The sequence below is a fragment of the Kogia breviceps genome, chromosome 11 (genome assembly GCF_026419965.1).
Source record: "Kogia breviceps isolate mKogBre1 chromosome 11, mKogBre1 haplotype 1, whole genome shotgun sequence".
Taxonomy (NCBI): domain Eukaryota; kingdom Metazoa; phylum Chordata; class Mammalia; order Artiodactyla; family Physeteridae; genus Kogia; species Kogia breviceps.
The window spans coordinates 43,400,778-43,428,367 of NC_081320.1; the positions used below are offsets into that span (position 1 = coordinate 43,400,778).

At 47.9% G+C, this 27,590-nt stretch overlaps 1 protein-coding gene across 1 annotated transcript; it reads right to left on the reverse strand.

Moving 5' to 3' along the window:
- On the reverse strand, nt 1-27,590 carry VAX2 (ventral anterior homeobox 2). Its single transcript, XM_059079829.1, has 3 exons — nt 27,353-27,590; nt 6,491-6,678; nt 1-438 (listed from the first exon to the last, which is right to left on the reverse strand). The coding sequence occupies exons 1-3, from the start codon at nt 27,588-27,590 to the stop codon at nt 1-3; spliced, it is 864 nt and encodes a 287-aa protein (XP_058935812.1).

The window sequence follows — 27,590 nt, forward strand, 5'->3', positions numbered from 1 at the left end:
TTAAGCGCTGGCCTTCTTGCCGCAGCCGGGGCTGCCTCCCCTCCCGTCCAGCCGGCTGTAGGGCTCGAAGGCCGAGGAGCCCAGTTCGTAGCCGGCAGGCAGGTCCAGGAGCGGGGAGGTGCAGAAGCAGAGTGCTGGCGGAGGGGGCGGCAGCGAGGGCGACGCTGAGGCGGAGGTCAGCGGGGTGAGGTGCGGGGACGAGTTCCTGGGGTCACCCAAGGAGGCGCCCCTGTGGCTGGCAGGCAGGCGCGGCGGGCCGGGGGTCAGTGTCAGAAGGCTGGGGGCGCCGGGCGGGGACAGCAGCCGGCCCTGCTCCAGCAGCCGCAGGATGTCGGGCGTGGCAAAGGCCTTGGAGGCCGAGGAGGACGCCCGCTTCTCCAGGTCTCTGCTCTGGTCTTTCTTCTGCTTGGTGCGGCGGTTCTGGAACCAGACCTTCACCTTGGGGTGGAGCGAGGGGAGGGGTGTCAGCGACGGAGAGGGGACAGGCAGAGCAAAGTGGCGGCAGTGGCGGGGTGGGGTGGGGTGGGGGGGACGAGAAAAGGAAGGGGCAGGGGAGTGGGGAGGGGGGAGCAGGGGTGCAGTGAGAGAGGAAAGAAGAGCAATCAGACTGTCATTATGGTCTTCCCACAATCAGGCTGACTGGGGAAACTGATAAGAGACACTGCCCCCCCCCAAATCATGGGCACCCCTCCACTGCTACGCTGACCCTAGGATGGAGGGGTGGATTGGCATCTGGAAGGTGGAGGCGGGAGGGCACAGATGAGTTCCCCTCTTGGCCCGCACTCCTTCCACCCTTAGCCACCCACCTCCCCCTGTCTCAGCCCAAATGCTGCCTCTGAAGGGAGCTCCCTACAGACCATCTGGCCGTCCCCCTGTTTGACACTCTCAGCAGTTCCCTCCCACCCTATCACCTATAAGCGCTTCTCAACGTGATACCAAGTGTAAGAAGATGTGTCAGGATGGTGAGGGACACTTCCAACGGCCACACACCCAAAGCTGGGGACATCCTAAATGGAGGCACCAACCAAAGGGCAGAGACCTTTTTCAAGGCCTTTGAGGGGAGGAGAACTTGCCCTCTGCCAGCACCCGGCACTCCAACCCCGTCCTAGTCTGTAGAAGGAAAGGAAGGCTGGGGTCAGGGCGGGGCTCAGTGGTCAGTTCTGCGGGGCCCCTGACAGTGATGGGATTTTCTCCCTTCTCTGGGAAGGACAGGGTGCTCCCCCCAGGAGGCAGGTTTTGGGTCCTGAATCAGTTGCAGGGCCTGGAAATGCCTGAGAGAAGGAGAGACTGACAGTGGCTCCTCAGCTGGAAAACCTGTCAATCACTGCAGCACCCAGACCCGTGTCCCCAGGAGCACAGAGGCTGGCCCTGCTTCTGGCCCAGAGGCTGGCAGCTGGCTGGGTAGTCTGTGCCAGCAGGATGAGGAGGGACCACGGAGTGGAGGGTCCAGAAAGAAAAGCAGGAGGAGACCCGCTGTTTCCCTCCAACCTCGGAGGACATAAGGGAAGCTGTGACTCACGTGAGAGCTGGAGAGAAGAAGCACGGGGCCTGGGCAGGATGAGGGCTGAGCTAAGGCTGCCTGGGGCCGTGCCTCCCATGCCGCCTGTGGGAGCAACTGCCCCTCTAGCGAAGGCCTGCAGCCATGAGGCTCCTCAGGCCACAGGGTGCCATTCTCCTTGGCCTCCTACCCTGGGGGAGGTTGCTGGTGGGCGAGGGTGAACAGGTGGCTCAGACAGAGCACACTCCCTTCCAGCGGCTGTAATGGGAGGGGCTCTTCCCCTGCAGGTCCCTCCAGCAGTGAGTCAGGCCTGTTCTGAGTGGGCGAAGGGGGGAGGGAAGAAAAGATTTGAAACAGATGCGAGTTGGGTGTTTTAAATGGGATTGGATTGAGTTTCAGTAACTGAAAGTGACCAGGGAGTTATGGGATCTACTTGAGGTTGATGGCTGCATTCACTCACTCACTCATCATTCAGCAGATAGGTATCGAGAGCCCGCTCTGTGCCAGGCGCTGTTCTAGGCGGGCGGAATCAGCAGTGCACAAAGCAGAGCAAATCCTTGCTGTGTGGAGTGGACGGGGAGAGGGGGAGATAGAAGGTAAACAACCAATAAAAACAAACAGGCGTGGCGGTCCGGTGGCAATAAGTGCTTTGAGCAGTGTTTCTCAAATTACTCGTGGTGAGGAACCACTTTTTATTTAAGTTTCCAACCTGTCGTGGACCAATACTTTTGTAAAATACAATTAAAATGAGCTACTAGAAAAATTGCTATGTGTATTTCTAAACACTTATTCTCCATTTCTGTACTTAACTTGGCATGCACAGATAACAGTTTGTGGGCTGGCACTTTGGGGGCACAATAAGGAGGGGAGAGGCGGGGAGGTGACTATCTTATCAGTGGGGTGGCAAACACAGCACCTCTGAAGAGGCGACGTTTGAAGGTGATATCATAAGGGATGGTTGAGTAAGATTCAACCAAGTCTGGCTGAAGGAAGTGACTATTAGTCACTCTAATAGTCCTTGATTGCTCCAGGAAGTGGTCCCACCAGATCCGTGGGGACCGTGGCTCCGCGTGTCACTGCAATCCTTTCCCCTGCTGGGAAGCCTCCTGGGTTCTCGGCCAGGCTAGCGCCTACCTCAGGCCAGGCACCACCCCCCAAAACCCCTGAGTCTCAGTTTCTCATCTCTATAATGAGGATAAAAATACCTGGGCTGGACTTCCCTGGTGGCGCAGTGGTTAAGAATCCGCCTGCCAATGCAGGGGACACGGGTTCGAGCCCTGGTCTGGGAAGATCCCACATGCCGCGGAGCAACTAAGCCTGTGTGCCACAACTACTGAGCCTGCGCTCTATAGCCTGCGAGCCACAACTACTGAGCCCGTGAGCCACAACTACTGAAGTCCATGCACCTAGGGTCCGTGCTCCTCAACAAGAGAAGCCACCGCAATGAGAAGTCCGCGCACCACAACGAAGAGTTGCGCAGCAATGAAGACCCAACACAGCCAAAAACAAAACAAAACACAAAACCTGGGCTGTGGCAGGGATCAAATAGGAAATCCCTGTAGAGGGCTTAGCCTATAGCCCACACTAAGTGTGAGGTATTGTTTATTGCTCACTTTCTCTGTTCCTACTTCTGAACTGGAGGGAGAGGACAGACTCAGAAGTCATGGTTCCTTGCCTCAGGAAACTGAGGATGTAGTGGAGAGTGGCACTGACCGCTTCCAGCAAACGGAGGGCAAGTGGGTACAAAGGGCGTGGCAGTAACAGGGGTGCCACCAATGATGAGGGAAGATTTCACCAGTAATCTCCTACCCGTCCAGTCCTGCTGCAGCTCTGGGTGTAACAGAGAGGGGAGGGCATGCCTAGAACAGCACCTGCTACATAGCAGGCATTCAATAATATATTCACCCCAAAGTATGGGTGAATATACTGAGAATTCCACAAAATTCTAGCCATGTAAACTTGGGCAAGTTAATTAGCCTCTCTGAGGCTCAGCTTTCTGAAATGGGGATAATATTACCCATAAAGTCATCTTTCTTTTAAAAAAAGTTTTTTGGCCATGTCACACGGCATGTGGGAATCTTAGTTCCCCGCACCCCCTGCGTTGGAAGCGCAAAGTCTTAATCACTGGACCACCAGGGAAGTCCTGAAAGTCATCTTTTTATAAAGATTAGAAGAGCTAATGAATGTGCCTGCTTTACATTTTGAGCATTTTATTTAATTTCTGTGTGCCTCACTTTCCTTCTCTTTAACATAAAAATAATAAAGAGCCATTCTGGTGTACTGAAAAAATACACCTGGTCTTTATACCTGGTTCTTGGCCCAGAGCTTTTTGTCATCCATAACCAGCTCCTTCTGAGCACACCTGAGTTTATGCTAATGAGGTGACTCAGGGTGGACCTCTAGTTTCAGAATGGGGGTTGGTTGCAGCAAGACCAGACCTGTGACTAGAGGGTTGGAACTTTCAGCCCCACCCCTCCAAGGAGCAGAGGGGGCCGGAGACTGGGTTATAAAGTCTCCTGAACAATGAGGTTCGCTCCATGAACTCTCCCCACTACACCAGGCTCCATGCATCTCTTCCATCTGCCTATTTCTGAGTTGTATTATTTATAATAAATCCCTAAAAGTAAATGCACTGTAAAGTGTTTTCCTGAGTTCTGTGAGTCATTCTAGGAAATTATCAAGCGTAAGGAAGGGGATGTGGGAACCCCCACATTTATAGCTGGTCAGAAGTAGGGGTGGCCCTGGGACTTGCTACTGGCATCTGATGTGGGACTGTCCCATGAGGCTGAGCCCTTAACCTGTAGTGTCTGTGTTAACTCCAGGACTTAGGGTCAGAACTGAATGGAGTTGCATTGCTGGAAACCCAGCTGGTATTGGAGAATTGGTTGCTGTCGGTGTGGGAAAACACCACATATTTAATGTGGGAAGTGGTGTCAGAAGAAAAACTGCACACCTATCCCACGAGGCTGTGGTGAAGACTAAACCAGTTAGAACACGTTTAGCACTTAGAACAGTGCTTGGTGCACAGAAGCTCTCAGTAAGTGTTAGTTATACTGTTAATTATCTGCAAAACCCCAGGACTGGGGAAAGAAGAAGGAGGGTAGTAAGCAATCATCAGTTAGTCGAGGATTGACTGAGGGCCCACTGTGGGCCCAGATGTGTGCTGGGCTCCCCAGGGAGGCCTGAAGAGCAAATGTGGCTTTCAGATACATTCGTGCTTTTGGGAAGTGCATACTGGTTGGTGCCCACCACATCACACACACACACACACACACACACACACACACACACACACACACACCCCACACTTTACAGGTCAAGCCATGTGGAATAGGTCTTGCAGCAAAGTCAAGAAGCCTTAGGGAAGGCTTCCTGGGGGAGAAGGGGCTTGGCCTTGACCTTCAAGGGCAGATAAATGTAGCCCGTACTGCATGCAGGGCAGGGGAAGGATGAGCACTGAGAAGGAGCTTCTGGCCTGGGCGTCTGAGGTGCCCTTGGAAAGAAAGTTTCAGGGAAGAGTTTGGGGGTAAAGCTAGGCAAGGCAGAGGGAAATTAGGGCAAAGAGGAGGGGTGACTCTGTGCCTAGACTTCAGGGTCTGAGGGGGTCTCCCTGACTCCCCACTCGGAGCTCTGGCCCCGCCTGGCCACTGCAGGCCCCCTGAACACAGCCTGGTTTCCAGCCCCAGTGACTCAGCTGGACGGAGGGCCCAGCTGCCCCAGGCCATCTGCCGGGTCGTTTGGGGCTCTACAGGGGCAGCTGGAGGAAAACAGTCCAGGCGGAGATGCCCCAGCCTGCAGGACAGCAGCTGCTCCCAGCAGCCCATGTGATACTGACCTCACTGCCGCGGGACGGCGGTACCACGGCCGGGGCCAGGGCGGCAGTGGGAGGTGCACGGAGAGCCTCACAGATCCTCTGGCAGCTTTCCCCAGACTGTCTGCTTCCTTCTCCTCTCCTTCCTCTCCCCTTCCCTTCATGTGTCCTGGTTTGGCCCTTTCCATACATTTATTGACTGACCTCCCTCAGCCGTTTACCTGTAGCTGGACTTAGAGTGTCTAAGTCTTTTTTGACAAGCTCCAGGGTGGTTACCCAGTTTACAGGCAGCACAAAGAGGCCAGACTGCTTGTCTAAATCCTACTTCTGGAACTTAGTCGTTGTATGACCTTGGGCATAACCTCTCCTGATCTGTAAAATGGGATAATATTGGTAGCTACATCATAGGGTTGTTGGGGGGATTAGTAAACTAACAACTAACTTAGAACAGTGCCTTAGCACAGTAAGTACTGGGGAAGTATTTTGGGGTTGGCCAAAAATTTCGTTCAGGTTTTTCCCTAAGATGGTTTGGAAAAACCCGAACGAACTTATTGGCCAACCCAATATTATTATTATTACTATTGCTATTATTATTATTTAGCTCTATTACCAGCTTGAAATACCTCCATGCACACAGAGTAGGTGCTCAGTGCCATGTGCTAAGCCCTTCCTGGGTGAAGGGGGCATTCAGACCCCTTCTCTCCAACAAGAGGTTCAGAGGCACACTGGGATGAAGGGAGGATGGGAAAAGGCCCAGAATGGGGAAATGAGAGGTCCCCAACCCAATTTTGTAATGTCTCATCTTGCCGCTGAATCTTTGCTCCCAGCAAGCCCACCCCTCACCATGCCTTCCTGCAGGCTCCCTCCTGCACCAACAAACACCCCCCTGCAACTTGAATGACCCTTCCTCTTATTCCCATACTCCACTGGAAGTAGCACCTGATACATCCAGAAGCCCCGCACACCCCGACTCCCTCACCCACACCCTGTTGGCATATACCAACTTTCTCTTGTCAGCACTATATTTATTTGCTCTGGTTTATCTGTAACTTTAAGCCTTTCCCTAGTACATGTCTGAACTCCAAAGCTGGGTCTCTGAGCAGCAGCCCACAGGCCTCATACCCCAAGGACTTCCCGGGCTGCCAGGGCAGGGATGGAGTGGCCTGGCCCTGCCCTTTTACCTGGGTCTCCGAGAGGTTCAGCTGACGGGCCAGCTCAGTGCGCTCACGGCCCACCACATACTGGCAGCGCTGGAACTCCATCTCCAGGCGGTATAGCTGCTCAGCTGTGAAGGATGTGCGGCTCCGCTTAGGCCGGTCCAGGTCCAGGCCCTTGGGCAGGACAATTTCCCGGATGGCTCCTTTGGCGTCTGCAGGGGTCATGAAAAGAGGCAAGTTAGTTCACTAATTAAGGATTTAAGCCACCAATGAGCATCTTAATGAGAGGCAGCATGATCTGATGGGGAGCTCCTCATGTCTGGGTCTGGCTGTGTGACCTCTGACAAGTTGTTTACCCTCTCTGGGCCTTACCTCCTTAATCACCCAATGCAGTATGTTGTATCTAATGTATGTATGTGAATGGGCCTCAGCACAAATGTCAGGTCTATCATCATAGCCTGGTCAGAAAGGACTCAGTCTGACCCAGTCAGGATTGTCTTCCCTTAGCAGAATAAGAAACAAATGGAAAGAGAAATACCAAGTCCTCAAGTGCAGAGGAAAAGATGGGTTATAATTGGATATGATCAATCAGGTAAGGCTTACCAGAGGAAATGTCCAGAGCCAGGTCTTAAGCCCCGTGTGTGTGTGTGTGTGTGTGTCTAGTGTGTTATGGGTGCAGTCTCTGTCCACAGACCCTCCTGGGGTCCAAGAAGAGGCTTGCTGGTGTGGAGCTGGGATCCCCAGGAGGAGCCCAAGGACCATTGCCACTGTATCAAGCTTCTGGGGTGCCTTTGAGAGGGGGAACTTCAGCCACTCCTCGTGTGCCTAGTCCTAAACAGCAGGGCCACCCTCCTGCGCCCTGGTCCGATGCCCTCCATGCATGGGGTTTCTAATATTTTGGAGCCTACTTAGGAAAGGTTGAAAAATCTGTAGCCCACATTCACCAGATAGTCCCACTGAAAGAACTCAGCAAAAGCAAAATTTCTTGGGGTGGGGGTTTTATATATATATATATATATATATATATATATATATATATATATATATATATATATACATACACACACACACACACACACACACATCAGCTTTAAGTATAGGGGCAAAGATGATCTACGTTTGAACCACATACATTGATGGCTTGAAATCTTGTTATTAGAAAAGTTTTATGTCAAAAATTAAAGTGTGGAAATATGCAGCATCATATTCTGTAGGATTTACCAAACCTCTCCCAACACGTGCTGTTAATAATGATAAAGCTAAACTAAGAGTAATTTGCTGTTACATAGGAAGGTTAGTGTCACTGGGAAACTTACCAACTCAAGGCAGCGCTTGTTACCAAGCACAGATAACAAAGCAAACCTCCAAGCTTGCAGGAGGTCCGCCCATCTCCAGGGGGCATGCACAGTTGAAGTTTGCAATGCGGTCAGAAGCATTAGTGGCCGTGGCCGCTTATAATAATAGCTGACATCTCTGCAATGCTTGCTCTGGGCCAGGCACCGTTTTAAGTACTTAAACTCTCCCCATGTCTCAGTGGTTGGAACTGTTATTATCCCCATGTTACAGATGGGGAAATGGAGGAACAAATTTTAAGTCACTTACCCAAGTTCATACTGACGGTGTTTAATAAGGTCTAGAAACACCCTCATTTTACTTGATGAATACCCTCTTTTAGTAATCCTTAGTGATTCAATTGATAGGTTATAGTGAGAAAACTTTGGTCATGGGTAGAAAATAGAATGGGTTCATCATTGCCCTGGAAGATGCAGGAAAGGAATTGCATTTGGGATGTGCTGTTTGTTAAGAGGCTCCTTCTGAGCCACAGGACTGTAGAGCCTACTTTTAAAGTCCCTACTCTAGAGGGTGAACCTGAGACCTCTCCCTCCAAGTCCCTCAGTGTATTTTATGAGACCGGTTCTTCCTGCCTCCTGCTAGGGCCAGTTAATGTTCACTCCTCCAGGGTGCACTTTAGCTCTTCATGGGCTCCTAGCTCAAAGGTCCTGCCCCCCCACCCCCATCTCAGAGGTTTGAGCACCTTTGTATTCTCAGTCAACCCTCAGGGAGAAGGTGAGCCTGGGTGGGGGACAGAGTCACGGCCCAGAGGCTGCCGTCCCCCACCACTGGGCTAGTCTTGCTGAGCACTGGGCAGAGCACAGCACATGGAAGGGCGCCCTGCTCTTGGAGACTTGGTAGAACGGGGACAACTCAAGCTTCCCCCCACCCCGATACTTTCTACATTTTTAAGTAGTGGTGTAATATTTGTGACCCCGTTGTGACTGGGTCCTCTTTGCACAGGTTCTACCGTCTACAACTGTGAAACCAGTCTCAGAACTTTCCTCACAATACTCAAGTGAGCCCAGCTCCAAAGGCACTGATTTTATTAAAAATGTCTTGGGGGGGTGTGAACAGGAGACAGGGTGAGGGGTGTCATACGTGGTGCTGGAAGCTTCATATCCTCTTCTGGGTAAGCCTCCTGGAGCCCACCTGAAGCTCTGAGCCTGTGCTCCTGACCACTGAGGTCAAACCACATAGGCCCTCCCCCACCTTTCCTCTTTGTAGAGGAGCTAAGAGAAGCATTCCTGTTTCGGGGAGCAGCCAAGGGCAGCCCTCCTCCTCAGGGCCAGGAGAGGCAGGAGCATGGAACAAAGGCACCTCAGACTGGTCCCCAGATATCCAAACAGGCCCTACAAATCGGCACATGAAAGGATGTTCAACATCACTAGCCATTAGGGGAAAACAAATGAAAACCAGGAGAAATACGTATCAGAGTAGCAAAAATTAAAAGACTGAGGGGCTTCCCTGATGGCGCAGTGATTAAGAATCTGCCTGCCAATGCAAGGGACAGGAGTTCGAGCCCTGGTCCGGGAAGATCCCACATGCCATGGAGCAACTAAGCCCGTGCACCACAACCACAGAAGCCTGTGCGCCTAGAGCCCATGTTCTGCAACAAGAGAAGCCACTGCAATGAGAAGCCCACACACACACCACAGTGAAGAGTAGTCCCCGCTCTCCGCAACAGGAGAAAGCCTGAATGCAGCAATGAAGACCCAACACACACACACACACACACACACACACACACACACACACACACACACACACAAGTCAAGTTTTATGTTACGTGAAATGCATCTCAATTTTTAAAAAAAGGGTGCCAAAAGGCTGGTGAGGATGCCAAGAAACTAGATCTCTCATTCATTGCTGGTGGGAATGTAAAATGGTGCAGCCACTCTGGAAACTGACCTGGCAGTTTAACCTGTATTAACCACCCCGTGACCTCATTCCTGGGCATTTATCCCACAGAAACGAAATCTTAGGTTCACATCAAAACCTACAGAGAGATGTTCATAGTAGTGTTATTTGTGGTAGCTCCCAAATGGAAACAATCCAGATGTCCCTCAACAGGTGAATGGATAAACAAACCGTGGTACAACAATGACTATTGATAGACACAGCAAACTGGATACATCTCCAGGGAAATTATACTGAGTGAAAAAAACCAAGGCAGTCCTTCAGATTATGTACTGTATGATTCCATTTATATTACATTATCAAAATGACAAAGTTACAGAGGTGGAGAACAGATCTGTGCTTGCCAGGGGTTAGGGAAGGGAGGCTGTGACTATATAGGGGTTTCTTGGTGGTGACAGAACAGTTCTGTATCTTGATTGGGGTGATGGTTATATGGATCTATAACTGTGATAAAATGTCATAGTACTATATACAAAGAAAAAAGTGTATGCAAAAAAATGGGTGAAATCTGAAGAAGGTCAGTGGTCTAGTTAACTACATTGTACTAAAGTCAATTTCCAGATTTTGATCATTATTGTAGTTATATAGGATGTCACCATTGTGAGAAGCTAGGTTGTAGATACATGGGATTTCCCTACCATTTTTGCAACTTCTTGTGATTCTCCAGCTATTTCAAAATAAAACATTAACAACAACAACAACAACAAAACATGCCATGAAGCTAGAATGATGTTTTGTCACAGAAACTGACAAATCCATTAGTGGAAAGAATACAATAGTGTTTCCCCAAATGCCTTTGCATTTCACTTGTGGTTTGTAAGATGATTTAAAATGGTACATAAATAAACCTTTGTCATTTCAAAAGATATGCACTTATTTTAGGGTTTACTAGAAAAAATTTAAATCTATGATTTTATATGCTTAGCATGAAGCTAAAGTAGGTATTTCATTTTAAAATATATTATGCTAAAATATTAAGTAAATAAATGAAACATGAATATAATAGAAATGGTAAAGTTGGTATTCAAATAACTGAATATTGGGAAACAAAATGGAATAAGGAATACACAATAGAGCCATGTACATATAGTGACAGAGTTTATGATAAAGGGAACATTCTACATGGGGACAGGTTGGTCTAGTCTATCAGTGGAGTTAAGTAGATTGATGACCATAAATTATCCGTTTCGAATAAAATCAAGTTAACTTCACATCTCACACCATAAAGAACAATGTTTCAAATGGATGAGAGAGCAAATCATAGAGTATAATATGATAAAGGGATTAACAGAAAATGTAGGAGGCTATTTTTAGAATCCTAAGCTTGGGAAGAGCTTTCCAAGCAAAATGCAAACCTGGACTGTAAAGGAAAAATAAAGGGTGTATTTGACTACATTAAAGCTAAAAACTTTTGTATGACAAAGGCACCAAAACCAAGATAAAATATGAAAGACAGAATTGAAGAAAATCTTTTTTTAAAAGGCAAAGAAATAATATCCAGAATATATAAAATGCAATTATGAATACACAATTTTTTTAAAAAGGGCAATAGTCTAACAGAAAAAATGGTCAAGTAATTTATGTGAGCCATTCACAGAAAAGATATCCAAATGGCCAATAAATATATGAAAAGATGAGCACAGCTTCACAGTAATCAGGATAATGCAAGTTCAAGCAACAATGGATAATCATTTATCTCCCTTAAGATTGGAAAGACTTTACCAGATGATAAATAAAGCAATGATACACTGTTGGGGAATCCACACTCCCATTCACTGCTGGTAGAACCATAAATTGTCACAACGTTTAAGGCTGCATTTGTCAAGTTTAAAGATGCACACAACTACTGCTCCAGCAATTTTATTTTAGTAGGTATTTATCCAGGAAAGCACAGGCTCATGTGCTCCAAGGTATATATAAGGATGTTTGCTGCAGCATTGTTCAAAATGTTGAAAATTTGAAAGCATCCTGAGTGTTCCCTGTAAGGGAAATGGCTGAACAAACTGTGGTACATTCATACCATTCATATTTTATAAAATACCATGTAGCAATTTAAAAGAATGAGGCAATATCTATATGAACTGACATTAAGTGAAAGAAAGTAAGTAGTACTACCCCATTTATGTAAATAAAACAACTGTGTCTATTCAAACATTCAATATAAATTTAATAAGCGCCTACTATGTGCCAAATAGTATTTTCAGGTCTGAGGATATAGAAATGAGCAAAATTGACAAGGTCCCTGTTCCCATAGAGCTTGTGTTAGGGAGAAAGACAGATAATAAATTTAAAAACTAATATGAAAGGTACTGATAAATGCTGTGAAGAAAATAAAACAAAATAAGGGGATATTACTGACCCTCTCCAAATAGCTAACATACAAGAGTCATAGTGTGTGGGACTTCTCTGGTGGCGCAGTGGTTAAGAATACACCTGCCAATGCAGGGGATGTGGGTTTGATCCCTGGTCAGGGAAGATCCCAAATGTTGCGGAGCAAATAAGCCGGTGTGCCACAACTGCTGAGCCTGTGCTCTAGAGCCTGCGAGCCACAACTACTAAGCCTGTGTGCTGCAACTACCGAAGCACGTGCGCCTAGAGCCTGAGCACCGCAATGAAGAGTAGCCCCCGCTCACCACAACTAGAGAAAGCCCGAGCGCAGCAACAAAGACCCGACGCAGCCAAAAAAAAAAAAAGAGTCATAGTGTGTGTTTTTGTATTTGCTATTTTAGCCAGGAGTGGCAGAGAAGGCCACTCATCAAAGTCAAGTTAATGTATAAGCCATGAATGCTGTTTGCCAGTGTTTCCAACTCCTTCCAGGCACATGGTAGGGTTGCACTAATTTTCTGCCCTTTGCAATCAGATGTGGCTAAATGATTTGTTTTAGTCAAGAGGAAAGAATGCGGGCACTTTCAGGAGAACACGTCAAAAGCTGGTTCGTGATTTGCCACACCGCCTTCCCCCTACAGTGATGGTCATAGAGGCAGGAGCCAAGCTGGAACTTGGGTTTCTGAGCACCAAGACCAGCCCCTACCCACTTGTGGTGGACTTATCAAGTGAGTTAGAAATATACTTGTGTTTTCTTAAACCTCTGAAGTTTTAGGTTGTCTCTGCAGCAAAATCTAGTCCGTCCTACTGACAGAGCCCCCTTCCCAGAATTGTTCCTTTTCTAGGTGGGGTTGCGGGGGAAGCACTGGGAAGGAGGGGCAGCTTAACTGCAGAACCTCTTTGTGGGTAGGGTCTTGTTAGGGTGAAATGCATGAGTCTAACTGGAATGAAGGCTGAGTTTTGGTGTCTTTCAGATCTCCTCAAAGAGAGGTGAGCCCTAGGGGTACAGGGGAGAGTGAGTTCCATCCAAAGAGCCTTTGCCATGGGAGAGGTGATGACCCCTGCTTGATAATAGATAGCTAATGCTCTTGACCTCCAGGACCAAAAATTACCCTCTCCACCTACCTCTCCCAATAGACCCCCTCAAAGTCCTACCCGACTTCATGCAGGTAGCACCCAGGTAGTTCCTTTGCATGACAAGCTGTTAACATGCTGATTTTTTTTTTTTGGCTGCATTGGGTCTTCGTTGATGTGCATGGGCTTTCTCTGTTTGCAAGGAGCAGGGCTACTCTTTGTTGAGGTGCACAGGCTTCTCATTGCAGTGGCTTCTCTTGTTGCGGAGCATGGGATCTAGGTGCATGGGTTCCAGTAGTTGCGGCACACGGGCTCACTAGTTGTGACTCACGGGTTCTAGAGCACAGGCTCAGTAGTTGTGGTGCACGGGCTTAGTTGCTCTGTGGCATGTGGGACCTTCCCAGACCAGGGCTCGAACCCGTGTCCCCAGCATTGGCAGGCGGATTCTTAACCACTGTGCCACCAGGGAAGTCCTGTGCTGATTTTTAAGTGTGACAAGGTCCTTCCTGCCTTAACAAACATAATGTGATCATTATAAAAATTCCTTATAAAAAATTCATTCTCAAGTTTATTGGGAAAATTTAAAATGGAAGAATAGTTGAGAAAAAATGTAAAGAATGAGGAGAGAATACTTGTATTACCATTACAGAAAAATATATTACATATCTACAGCAACTAAAATGGTATGATGATGACACAAGAAGTATGAAGCAAATCCATGCCTATATGAGGAATTGGTATATTATAAAGATATTTCAAATTAGTTAGAGGAAAGACAAGATTATTAAAGACCTGGCTTTTGGACGATTAGCTCATTATCTGGAATAAAGTAATTTATCTTACACTTCATGCAAAAATATACACAAGATGGATTAAAACTTTAGATGTAAAAAACAAAGCTCTAAAATTGGAATAAAAACTCTGAAGAATTAAAAAAAATGGCAGCTTTGAGTACCTAGAAATAAAATCTTCTGCAGGATGAGAGACAGTTAAAAGACAAGTGACAGATTGGGAGAAAATGTTAATAATACATGCATAACAGTCTTAATGTCTAGTACACACACCGCCTCTATAGTCTAATAAATAAAGTCAAGCAGTCCAGTGGGAAACTTAACAAATTAAATGAAAGGGTTATTCAGAGGAGAAGAAATACTAATGGCTAAAATATATGAAAAAATACTCAAGCTCAAAGGGACTTAGAGAAAATGAAAGTTAGAACAGCAATGAGAAATTTTTTTTCAGATATCATATTTTATCTATCAGGCTGGGAAAGTTGTGCTGGCAAAGGTGAGGGAAAATAGGTTTTCTCAAGCTCTATTGGTGAGAATACAAATTAATACAAAATAAGCTTTTCTTGGAGGGTAATTTCACAATGCCTAGCTAAATTAAAAAATGCATAGTTCCTTTGTTTCAGAACTTTTATAGAGGTTTCTATCCCAGAGAAATATTGGTATACTTTCATAAAGATAGACTCACTGTTTGTAGCAGTTTGTAAGAGGAAGAAAAAAAGGAAAAAGCTGAATGTTTATCAACAGGAATACTGTTGATGAAGTCAGAGTATAGTCATGCCTTTGGCTGTTATGTAGACATTAACAAGAATGAGGTACATCTTCATATACTGACCTGAACGGATGCCCATTAAATCCTGCTACATGAAAACAAGTACATGTGTACAAACCCAGTTTTATAAAGAACAAAAGGTAAAACTAAACTTTGTGTGTATGCATGCTTGTACCTACATAGAATTAAGTCTGGCAGGTTGAACACCTCTCTTTTCTGTTTGCTCTATGGAGTGGGAGCTGGTCAGGGAGAGAAGATTTCTCCCATCTTACTTTATGCACTTCTTTATTATTTGGTTTGTTGCAAAAACAATCACAGTCTATATAACTATCACAGTCTATATAACAGACTATTTTAGTAGTGTGCAAAAATATCCCATTTTTGTAATATATAAATTACATATTTGTGTTTTTCAATTACTAGGGAAAGTTTGGGAGGTTACGTCTTGGGAGTGGAAGTGTATCGTGTGAGAGAAATGAAAAATTTTCAACTTTCACATGATTTCAGCATGGATTGGTTTTGTAATTAAAAGGATATTTTACACAATACTGAGCAGAGGTCCCTGTGCTATACAGTAGGTCCTTGTTGGTTATCCATTTTAAATATAGCAGTGTGTACATGTCAATCCCATACTCCCTAATATCTGCTCAATATATATATATATTTTTTGCGTTATGCGGGCCTCTCACTGTTGCGGCCTCTCCCATTGCAGAGCACAGGCTCCGACGCGCAGGCTCAGCGGCCATGGCTCACGGGCCCAGCCGCTCTGCGGCATGTGGGATCTTCCTGGACCGGGGCACGAACCCGTGTCCCCTGCATCGGCAGGTGGACTCTCAACCACTGCACCACCAGGGAAGCCCATGCTCAATATTATGTAACAACCTAAACGGGAAAATAATTTGTAGAAGAATAGATACATGTATGTGTATAACTGAATCACTTTGCTGAACACCTGAAACTAACACATTGTTAATCAACTATACTCCAATATAAAATAAAAAATTTAAAAAATGGATATTTTATACTTCAAAAATGAAGAGACATTAGAAAGAAAAATAAAAGATAAATTATAAATTCAAAAAATTGTAATGCATACTGAATATTTTGTAACAAAATTTAAGAGTATTGTATTATAAATATATATAACATAGACATTATATATAATATATACAATATTGTTACCTTTTGTTAGAGAAGAACTTTCTAGTTGAGAACTAGAAGCCCAAAAGGAAATGACCATTAGATGTGATTAAAGTTTAAATTTGAGTTCAGAAAACCCCCCAACTCACAGAAAAGTCAAAAAAAGAAAAAGAAAAAGATCTGGGGATGTTTGCAACACGTCACAGAGAAAGGGATTATTTCGGGCTTCCCTGGTGGTGCAGTAGTTGAGAGTCCGCCTGCTGATGCAGGGGACGCAGGTTCGTGCCCTGGTCCGGGAGGATCCCATGTGCCGCGGAGCGGCTCCGCGGCTGGGCCAGTGAACCATGGCCGCTGAGCCTGCGCGTCCGGAGCCTGTGCTCTGCAACGGGAGAGGCCACAACAGTGAGAGGCCCGCGTACCGCAAAAAAAAAAAAAAAAAAAAGGGATCGTTTCCCGTCTATAAAATATTTTAAAATATGTATATGTTTGTATGTTTACATATGTTACATATATATGTTTACATAAGTATATTTATATAACATATATTGATCTATAAATATGTATAAATAATGTTTACTACTATAAGAAAACAATGAGCAAACCAATAGAGAAATGGCTAAGTATACGAATGAAAAATTCACAGAAGAGGAAATAAAAATGAAAGATAAGTATATTTTAAATATGTTTAAGTATTTTAAGTATATTTAAAATATGTTTATATATTTAAAACATGTTTAACCTCACTAGTAATTAAAATGCCAAATAAAATAAGATATTTTTTTCACTTGAAAAGATTTTACTCTAAAAGATTGAGTATATCCTGGGCTGGGAGGATGTGGAGAAATGGCACATTTATACACAATTTCTGGAAGTATAAATTTGTACGTTTTTGGCATTTAGAAATAACAATCACAGTTTTAAGCATATATACTTGTATTTTAAAATTTCACTTCTAGGACTTTATCCTGTAATTATATGCATACCAGACATATGTGAAATGATGTTTTTTATTTTAAAATTTTTATCATGAGAAATTTCAAACATACAAAATAAGAGAGAATAGTATGGGCTTCCCTGTTGGCTCTGTGGTTAAGAATCCGCCTGCCAATGCAGGGGACACAGGTTTGGGCCCTGGTCCGGGAAGATCCCACATGCTGCAGAGCAACTAAGTCTGTGCGCCACAACTAATGAGCCTGTGCTCTAGAGCCTGCGAGCCACAACTACTGAGCCCGTGGACTACTGAGCCCGTGTGCTGCAACTATGGAAGCCCGTGCGCCTGGAGCCCATGCCCCGCAACCAAAGAAGCCACTGTAACGAGAAGCCTGCGCACCACAACGAAGAGTAGTTCCCACTCGCTGCAACTAGGGAAAACCTGTGCACAGCAACAAAGACACAATGCAGCCAAAAATAAATAAATAAATAAAAAGAGAGAATAGTATAATGAATTCTGATATACCTATCCCTCAGCTTCAACAATTATAAACTCAGGAACAATCCTATTTCTTCTATATCCCTGTAATTTTAAGCAAATTCCAGACATCATATCATTTCATCCAGAAACATTTTTATATGTATCTCTAAAGACTCCTTTAAAAAAGCAATCACAATACTATTGTCACAATTAGAAACATTAACAACCATTCCTTAATATAATAAAATGTTTCACCTGTTTACATATTTTTCACATTGTCTCATAAATGAGACTTTTAAAAAAATCTGGGGCTTCCCTGGTGGCGCAGTGGTTGAGAATCTGCCTGCCAATGCAGGAGACACGGGTTCAAGCCCTGGTCTGGGAAGATCCCACATGCTGCGGAGAAACTAGGCCCGTGCGCCACAACTACTGAGCCTGAGCGTCTGGAGCCTGTGCTCTGAAACAAGAGAGGCCGCGATTGTGAGAGGCCCCGGTACCGCGATGGAGAGTGGCCCCCGCTTGCCGCAACTAGAGAAAGCCCTCGCACAGAAACGAAGACCCAACACAGCCATAAATAAATAAATAAATAAAAATCTGTTCAAATTAGGATACAAAGATGTTCACTGAAACATTGTTAAGTGTGAAAAAATAGAACCAACGTAAATATCCATCAACAAGGGACTGGTTAAATAAAAGTTTATTATATCTGCACAATGTAGTACTATGCAGCTGTTAAAAATAATGAGGCAGTTCTAGATAGAAATATATATATATATATTTATTTATTTACTGTATGTGGGCGTCTCACTGTTGTGGCCTCTCCCGTTGCGGAGCATAGGCTCCGGACGCGCAGGTTTAGCAGCCATGGCTCACGGGCCCAGCCGCTCCACGGCATGTGGGATCTTCCCGGACCGGGGCACGAACCCGCGTCCCCTGCATCGGCAGGCGGACTCTCAACCACTGCGCCATCAGGGAAGCCCAGAAATATATTTATTAAATGAATGTTTATTAAATGAAGAAAGCAGTTTGCCAAAACTCTCACTTTTGTAATATATAATTTACATATTTATGTTTTCCAATTACTAGGGAAAGTTTGGGAGATTGCATATTGGGAGTAGAAGTGTATTATGTGGAGGAAATGAAGAACTTTCCATTTTTACATGATACAGCAAAACAGCACAGATTGGTTTTGTAATTAGAAAGATATTTTGTATTTCAGAAAATAAGACATCAGAAACAAAATTAGAGAACAATTTATAAACTAAAAAAAAACTGCAACATATATTGAAAGCAATGAGCTACTGTCCATAATACAGAATTTCTACAAATCAGTAAGGAAAGGAATATTTGAAAATTAAAATGGTCAAATGAAATGAATTAATAGATAGCAGAAGAAATACAACTGGCCAATAAAAATGAAAAAATGCTCAACTTCACTAATAATCAAAGAAATAAAAATTAAAATGTCAGTGAGGTACTTCTTAGCAAAGGTATGTAAGATATACAATGTCCAATATGGGGAAAGGGCAAAGGCGGGAGTATAAATTGCTAAGTATTTTTTTCCCCTGGAAGAACAATTTAACATCTATCGAGATATAAAGTGTAAACTGTGATAGAAAGATTTGGGGATACAAGCACTTTCAGGCATTGCTGGGCAGTCGGTTGGTACCATCTTATGGAGGGCTCCTGGGCATTGTCTTTGAAATTACAAATACAGATACTCTTTGACCCAGTAACCTACTTTCAGGAACTTCTTTGACAGGTATACCCACAAATGTGGAAATGACCAAGGAACAAGCTTATTTATTGCAGCATTGTATATAATAACAGAAGATAAGAAGAAAGCTAAGTGTCTGCCATTAGGGCACGGGTTATATAATATAAATTATGGTCTATCCAGTCTCTATAAATGGAATACTATGCATCTGTAAAAAAACTAACTAAAAAACTAACTAAGAACTAAGAAGTTCTTAACATCCCAAGATACACTGGTAAGTGAAAATAACAAGGTGCAGAAAAATATATAGAGCTGTCACCATATGAGTAAAAAACAAAAGGATAAAAAGGTAATATAGCTGCACTGACTTGCATAAGCATAGAAATTATTCCGAAGAACATATTGGAAAGCAGTAAATAATGGCTGCCTTTGAGCCGGGTGGGAACTGAAGGATGGGGGACACGCATGGGAAAGAGATTTTTCACTGTGTGCTTAAAACAACATTTTTTTTTTGGTAGTAGGCTGGCCTCTCACTGTTGTGGCCTCTCCCGTTGTGGAGCACAGGCTCCGGATGCGCAGGCTCGGAGGTCATGGCTCACGGGCCTAGACGCTCTCCCGCATGTGGGATCTTCCCGGACGGGGGCACGAAGCCGTGTCCCCTGCATCGGCAGGCGGACTCTCAACCACTGCGCCACCAGGGAAGCCCTAAAACAACTTTTTGATGTTTGAATCAAATGAAATAATTAATATTTTAAAATTAAAGGAAACACATTTAAAATTTTTTTAGTGTGTGTAAACATTTCAAAAGGTTTCCTAGCAGCAATTCCACTGCTAGGAATTTATCCTTTGGAAACACTCAAGGGCGCAAAGACCCGGGCATTGGGAGCTCATTTTGCAATCTCCCAGACCTTCCCTAGTAATTGAAAAACATAAATATGTAAGTTATATATTACAAAAGTAAGATATTTTTGTAAACTACTCTTTTTATTTGATAACATTTATTTAATAAATATCTTTGTATCTAGAAGTGCTCTAACCACTACATAGTACTGCATTAAGCAGATATAATAAAATTTAATTTAACCAGTTCCTTGTTGATGGATATTTAGGTTGGTTCTACTTTCTCACAATTACAAACAATGCTTCACTGTACCAGGGAAAAATAACAGGAACATCCTCCCAGAGGATAGGAGAATCCGGCATTCCCCCACCAGAGTAGTACTGTACAGTCACGGAACTGTGTGAAATGGGCCAAAGGGATGACCCCTGCGGACTGAATTTAAAAAAAAATGTTAAGTCGAAAGACAGCTTATGTAATATGATTCCGCTTTCGCTACTGTCGGTATAGGAGAATGAGGAAATCTCCTGAAACACACCTCAAACTGGGAATGCTGGCTTCTACCACTTCGGTTTGTTTTTACCTTGAGCACGTATTACTTTTTGAATTTAATTTCTCTATCTTCCTGTCTACATCGTGAGCGTGGCCTTAACATTCCTCGCGGGGGGTCCTGTGGCCTTAACATTCCTCGCGGGGGGTCCTCCACCCGCCGCGCCCTGGCTCCCCGCAGCTCCGCCGTGGGCGGTGTGACAAGCAAAACACAGAACAAACCGTGACTTTAAATACCCGGTTATTTCAAGCTCCAACAGAGGACTGGAGACGTGTGAATTGGGCGGGGAGGAGGAGTGCGGATTTATCTAGTTATTTACCTGGTTGGCTTTGCGGGTGGAACCTCACCCTAAGCAGCTGCAGAGAGCCGGGAGCCTCACTACCGCCCTTTCGGCCCTGTGCTTCCCTCGGCCTGATCCAAGGAATCAGTAAAAGAAACCATATTTGAGCTTTTTCAGGTTCTGTATTTTAGTGGTTCCCAAGTTGAGGATTGCACAAAATTCCAGAAATATGGCGTCGTCAACTTTATATTTTTAACAATTATTCTGTGCTCTGGAATCATCACCATTTCATGTAAGGAACGACTTTGTAACGTCAAAAAATAAGGAGGTCACTTCACAACAGATGTTCTTCCCAGGGAGGGGTGTTGCGGCCTCCTACCTAGTGAAACACGAGATGTGGATGGTTTCACCTCCTCTCATTCGTTCGGCAAATATTTACTGAGTGCCTACTGTACGCGTACGGAACGCGTCCGGGGAGATCGCGTGGGTTTGGCGAGTGCGGTGACTACCTCCTACGTGGTCCCCGCGGGGCATCAAGGGAACCGCGCTCCGACGCCCGCTTCCCTTGAGTTCAGCGCCGATATCGCCCCCTCGCCACCCGGGCACCGCCGCCGGGGCGGGTCAGGACCGCGGCAAGTCCCCGCTTGCGAGGCAGTCTCTCGGTTGGTAAGCTGAGCACCAGCAGCCCCACCGGGTCGGTCTGGCACGTAGTGAGTACTCATTAATGTTTGTGGAATGAATCAACTAGCAAGCGAAGGGCAAGATCATGGGAGAACGTGGGAGAGTTGGTTCGGGGGAGTTTACTGGGCCTGGGGGGAGGGGTGGCAAGCAGCATCCCACGGTTGCCCCCACCCCCCGGCCGCGCTCGCAGCCCTGGCTTTTCCGGGTCCGCCCACTCCTCGGCTTTGTAGGCCAGATTCGGTCCTGGCACTGCCACCTCTTTCCGTAGTGTCCACTGCCACCCCGGCACCCCCTAGCCAAGACCCTCCAACCTCCCTCCTGGATGGGCGCGGGGTGGCGGCCAAACCAAGCGCACGGACCACCCCTGGTCCCGGGGATCCCTGGGCAGGCCTACTCTGCCTCGGCGTCCTCTGTCAGAGATGTTCAAACTGGGGTACGCAACTCCGCGGATGCACTGAGAGCGATCCGCTACCCGCTTTCCGAGGAGAGTCAAGCCGATCTTTAGTTTATATTAAGCAAACAGGAAATAAAAGGCAAAATTCACATGCTTTTCCCTATACCGCCCCCGCCGGCCCCACGCCCATTTAAAGTACAAATCAAAGGAACTGCGAACTGAGAGGGAGCTTGGGTTGTTTACTACGACCCCAGACTTGAGTCCGGCGTAATTGAGGAAAGAGCAGCGTAGGGCCAACAGAAGCCTTAGAAGCCCTCTATCGCCACAGGGGGTGCACAGTGTGCGGAGACCCAATCTGTTTGGTGTCACCTCACAAAGTCCCAGGGACACACGCTGCTGCAGTCCGTCCCCTCCCCTCCAGTTCCGAGTACCCACGTGCAGTCGCAGCCTCTCTGCCCAGCTGGGTCACCTGTGGGCCCCCTGGAAGCTCAGACCTTTCAGGTGTGCGTGTGCGTGTGCCTGTGCGCGCGCGGGATGCGGCAGCGGGTCCACCGGCACCCGAGTTCAAGAGACCACCGGCAGCAAGAGCTGAGAACACAAGGAGCCGTCAAACGCCCTGCACAGTTCCCTGAAAATGAAACGGTGCACGCAAGACACACCAACAAGACTATGCATTTGGCTGCAGGTCTGCTTCTGCTTGTGTGTGTTGCGGGTGGGGTGGGGGCATGGATATAAAGGAGAAAAATAAAGAGCAAAAATGAAAGGGCCCAGCACAGACCTGCCCGAGAATGTGGGTCCTTCTGCCAAAAACAAGGCATAAACATAAAACAAAAACAATCCCAGGAAAATATAAAAGAAACCTAATACCCGCCACAAGCCCCCAAACTAAAACTAAAACCTAAAACCCCAAAGTGCAATCCTCTGCATGAATCATTTAAATCTTTCAACCACTGCCTGGCGGGCTGGTCCTGGGTTATCTCCTCTCTTAGCAGACTTATACTGAGGCTATAGTCCCAAGGTCTGGTGTTTGGAGGGCCCAGGTGCTGGGACTCACAATCCAGTACTCCTTCCAATACAACACTCTGCCTCACCGACTCCACTGCCAAAACACTCCATCAGGAAGATGGCAGGTGTGCCGTTGTGGAGCTGCCACGACCTGCCAGGGGAGGACTGCTAGGTCTGGGCGGAGTCCTCCTAGGTCCAGGGGCTGCTGTAAATCCAAGTAGAAAGGGAGGCGACGCTGGTCAACACTGAGCCCAGACCTGGCTGCAGAAGGGGGTTGTCTGTTCCCACGGGCCGCTACTAGCTCAAGCCCCGGAAGACTTGGCCCCTTGCCCAGCGTCCTCAGACATGTCTGCAGCATCCATCCAGTGCCCTGCCTGGTGTACACCATTGTGCTGTGTTTCGACCAGTGCATTTCTGCAGCGCGGGTCTAGCACTTCACTCAGATTCTCAGGGGGCTGCACCCCACTAAATTCAATGACCCCCTGCCCCAAACCCACATCCACAGAGGGAATTGTTCAGCCACAGCCAGAGGCCCTGGCCTTCCTTTGTCCTCCCACATCCCCAACCACTGGTCACATACATCAGGCTCCCAGATGAAAGCATTTCCGCTAGTGGGTGTCGGTGCTACGGGGTGAGGGGGATAGCCATTCACTCAGTCAAAGGATTCCACAGTTTTCCTGTCTCCCTCCTCCCAGAGAGAGGGGTGCTGAGCCAAGCCCAGAGTGCCGCAGGCCTCAAGGTGTGGGAGTGCCCAGCTGGCAGCCTCTAAATCCTGCTCCACTCAGGCCAAGGTGGCAGCATAGAGTTGGTGAGGCCCAGATTGGGGTTTTGAGACTGGCAGGTCAGAGGGACGCTTTGGGTGAGCTGGGACCAGCGCTAGGCATTGTTCATAACATCTGCTGGGTGGGGTGACGCTGGCAGGCAGCCATTCCCGGCTCTATCCAGAGGGGTTGTTGAATTCGACTCTGAATTAATTTGAGAATCACGTAGGTGCATCTGAGTGTGCATAGACTGTGAGGTTTGGGAGTTTTGGGGTGAGAGTTTTCCCACCTCTTCTGATTGCAGGGATCCCGCTCAACCGAAAAAGCCATAGCACCCAAGGCTGCAGCTAACTTAGAGCCATGGCTCTCCTTCCATCTGCTTCCCGCCCGCAGCTTGTCCTTTCTAAACATAAAACAAAAGGATCTCCCTTGGGCTTCCCTGGTGGTGCAGCGGTTGAGAGTCCGCCTGCCGATGTAGGGGACGCGGGTTCGTGCCCTGGTCCGGGAAGATCCCACATGCCGCGGAGCGGCTGGGTCCGTAAGCCATGGCCGCTGGAGCCTGTGCTCCGCAACGGGAGAGGCCACAACAGTGAGAGGCCCGCGTACCGCAAAAAAAAAAAAAAAAAAAAAAAAAAAAAGGATCTCCCACCCCTTCCCCTCATCAATCAACCGGCTGCGCAAGCAGAGGTGTGGGGCAGCCTAGGCGGCTCTAAAGTCCCTGTGGAACCCTAGCGGTGTCCCCGGTGGAGTGTGTGGGGTGCCTGTTGTGTGTACATCCGTCATCCTAGTGGCCTTGTTTGTGCCCATGTGTAGCACGAAGCAGCCTCCATTTTGAGGCAGGGGATGCAGCAAGGTCACCCCCCTGGCTCCCTGACCCACATTTTGCAGAGGCAGGGAAACGTGAGTGATTGGTGGAGCGAGGGTTCCTCAAAGGGGATTGGGGAGGCTGCACTGTGTGGTCTGCATGGTGGCACTGGGCCTCCTTTCATCAGCCGGTCCTTGACCCCTTGGCCGTTCACCTCCCAACACTTAACACAGCCTCTGGGCCCAGGGGGTGCAGTTGGGGAGGCCTCTGAGGAAGGAGGCCCACTGCCTGAAGCAGTTTGAGTCTCCTCAGAGTTATCTCTCCTTTCATTCAATGGAACATTTATTTATGGAGATCCTGTTGGTTGTTTGCAGTTTTATAGACACCATCTCTGACCCTTAGCATAGCCCTTGAAGGGAAGCACTATGCTTTCTTTGTACAGATGAGGAAACTGGGGCACGCAGAGGCAAAGAAACTAGTTCAAGTTCAAAGGGCTGAGTAAGGCCTGTATTCCAAACCAACTTCACTTAATTCTAGCACCAGGCTTTCCTCTTCCTCCCCTGCACCTTGGGACTCCCCCAGCAGATCTGCTACCCTGGGGTACAGCCCTCAAGGGAGCAAGTGCTGAGTGGAAAAGAGAAAGAAAGAAAGACCCAGAGAGAGTGGTGCTCTTTCCCAGAATCTTCACCCCACCAGCAACCTGACAGCTGAGATGCTGCTAACTGCCTACATTCCCCCTTTTATGGCTTCCTCCAAGGGTACTTTGGGAGGATGTGTCCTTGGAAGTCAAGGGTAAAATGTACTCTTCACTTAGAGCATACTAGAGGGACATTCAGCCAGGGGCCAAGACACTGCAGACTTCCTTCCCTTCACCAGTGCAGGGCCTTTCATCTGTCAGAGCCTCCGCCCTGGGCCCAGTGGGGCTGGAGTGACACAGGTGACCCTGGCTAGGAGGGATTAGTGGTAAATGATGTCCCTGGTATCTCAGGCCTGTAATAACCTCCTTGTCATTAAATGGAAAGGACAGAGGGATTTATGAGGGCCCTGTTTACCTTTTATTTATTTTAGGTGCATAAATACCTCCTCTGTGCTCTATTTCCATTATACTGTATAAGTGTAATGGCACTGCTGTATTGTCTACACCTGGCAATGCACACAAGCTGCCCCACATACAGTGGGGGGGTCCATCTCTTCCTGGTTGTGGATTGCTCCTAGAGTGGGTGGTCTCTTGGAGGGTAATTTTTTACTCCTACCTTTTGTGAGTCTACACCTGGGAGTTATTTGACTGACATCTATACACAAAATCTATTTGATCTACATGTGCAGTTAGTAGAGCAGAAGGGATGGTAGGTGGACACAGAACTCACAATTGTCCAGGCAGAAGGAAATGACTACCCATAGATGGAGTGTGAGGTGGTGAGTGTCCTGCAGGGACTTGAGGTCCTAAATTTGGGAGTGTGGACTTAGGGGGCTGATTTCTCTGTTTCTGGAAGCCCTGCAGATTTCCTTAATGGAACTCCAAGTTGACTGCTAACGCCTTGTACCCAGGACATTCCACAGTCTATGGAATGAGATCTAATTTAATCCCAGGTGCCCAACAGGTCCACATACCTGTTGGAATCCCTGTTGGGCGGGGACCACCTCCCCATGCCCTGTCCTTTGACCCAAGCCTGACCCAAAACAGCGCTGGATGACCATACCTGGCCTGGAGTTTCCTGTGTTTTCTGAAGACCAGGGTCCCTGAGTCTGCGTCCAAGATGGTCATCAGTCAACTTCACATTGGGCCGCCTCCATGCTCTACCTTAGCCACCTTTCCCAGAGCCACCGAAACCCAGCGGCTGTGCCCGACCAGGCCAAAGTGTCCTAGTCTGTGTGTGGGTAGCTCACACACAGCGCAGCCCAGATCAGACAAATGCGGGGTCCTGGTGCTGGAGCGAGCTCGAGCCAGTGTCAGTCAGGCTGGTTTCCCTTTCCTAGGCAGTGGCCGAGGAAATCAGCTCTGGCTGATTTCTCTCTAGGCCCTTAGGCTTGCTGGAGAGGGGCTCAAAAAGAAAGGGCAAGAAAAAGGCAGCGGGAGGAAGCCGGGAGCTAGTTGGAGGAGGAGGCCCTGGCAGCCGTTACTCTCGAGTGGCCTCTTCTAGGCGCTGGGTCTCCCGGTCCTGGGACTCCAGGATGATGGGGGAAACAGACCTCAGGCTCCAACCACGGCCTAGGGACGGGCTGAAGGCAAGCCTCCGGGATTCCCTTTCTTCTCCCATCTCGCTAGGCCAGGACCGGGTCCGGCAAAAGGAGAGCCTAGAGCTTCGCGTGAGGCTGGCTTTGGGGGCCGCGGTAGCCTCAGCCTCGCGACGAGGAAGCCAGGCAAGGCTGGGCACTCGGACGCTTGCAGGAAGGGAATGCGAGCTCGGCGGAGAGAAATGGCCAGGAAAGAAGAGAGGAGGGCGAAGGGTGAGGGAGAACGGGAGAGACGCAAAAGGCCCGGCAGGGAGAAGGCCGCGCCGAGAGCCGGCTGGGCCCAGGCGCCGCGAGGAAGTGGGAACCGAGAAAGCGAAGCCCAGGCGGGCGAGCGGGGCGCACGCTGCCCTCCGCGTCCCGGTGCGTCTGCGTGGCTGGGAACGGGAAACAGGGCTGGTCAGGGGGCGGCGGAGCGCCCCAGCTGCTGAGCGGAGCCTGGCCTCTTCCTCCCGCGGTGCCGGACGCTGGTGCCTTCTCCTCCTGACCCCGCGGAGCGCTCGTGACGCTTTTCTCCGCACCCGCAGCGAGGGCCGCGGGGCGGGGACTCGGCTCTCCGCATCCCGCACTTGCAACTCCGCCCCCGCCACAGTAACCCGCCCGGATGGGCCTGGGAAGCTGAGAATCGTAAGGCAGTGAAATGGGGATTTCTTCGGTACCGGGCGCCTCTTTGTCCCCTGCACTCAGCTCGATGTCCAGCACACAATAGACGCTCAAAACAATGTTTGCTGAATGAATGACTGAATGATGACTGTCGAATGAATATATGAATTGGGAGGTGGAGGCTGCAGGAAGGTCGGAGGCGCCAGTAGGGGATGGGAGGGGCGTCCGGTGGGCCAGGGCTTCGAGTTGTCCTCTTACCTCGCACCAGGATGCGGCGGCAGTGGTCTGCCTCTCCGAGCCCCGGCTGCCCGTCGCTGTCGGCGCCGCTCTCCCTGGAGCCCGCGGGGCTGGAGGCGGAGGTCCCGGCAGTCTCCTTTGGGCTGCGGCCGCCGGCATCAGCACTCGAGTCCTCCGCTCCGCAGCGGTCCCCGCCGCGCCCGCTCCGCGACTCCCGGCGTGAGGTGCCGCGGTCGCACTCGGCGCCCCCATCGCCCAT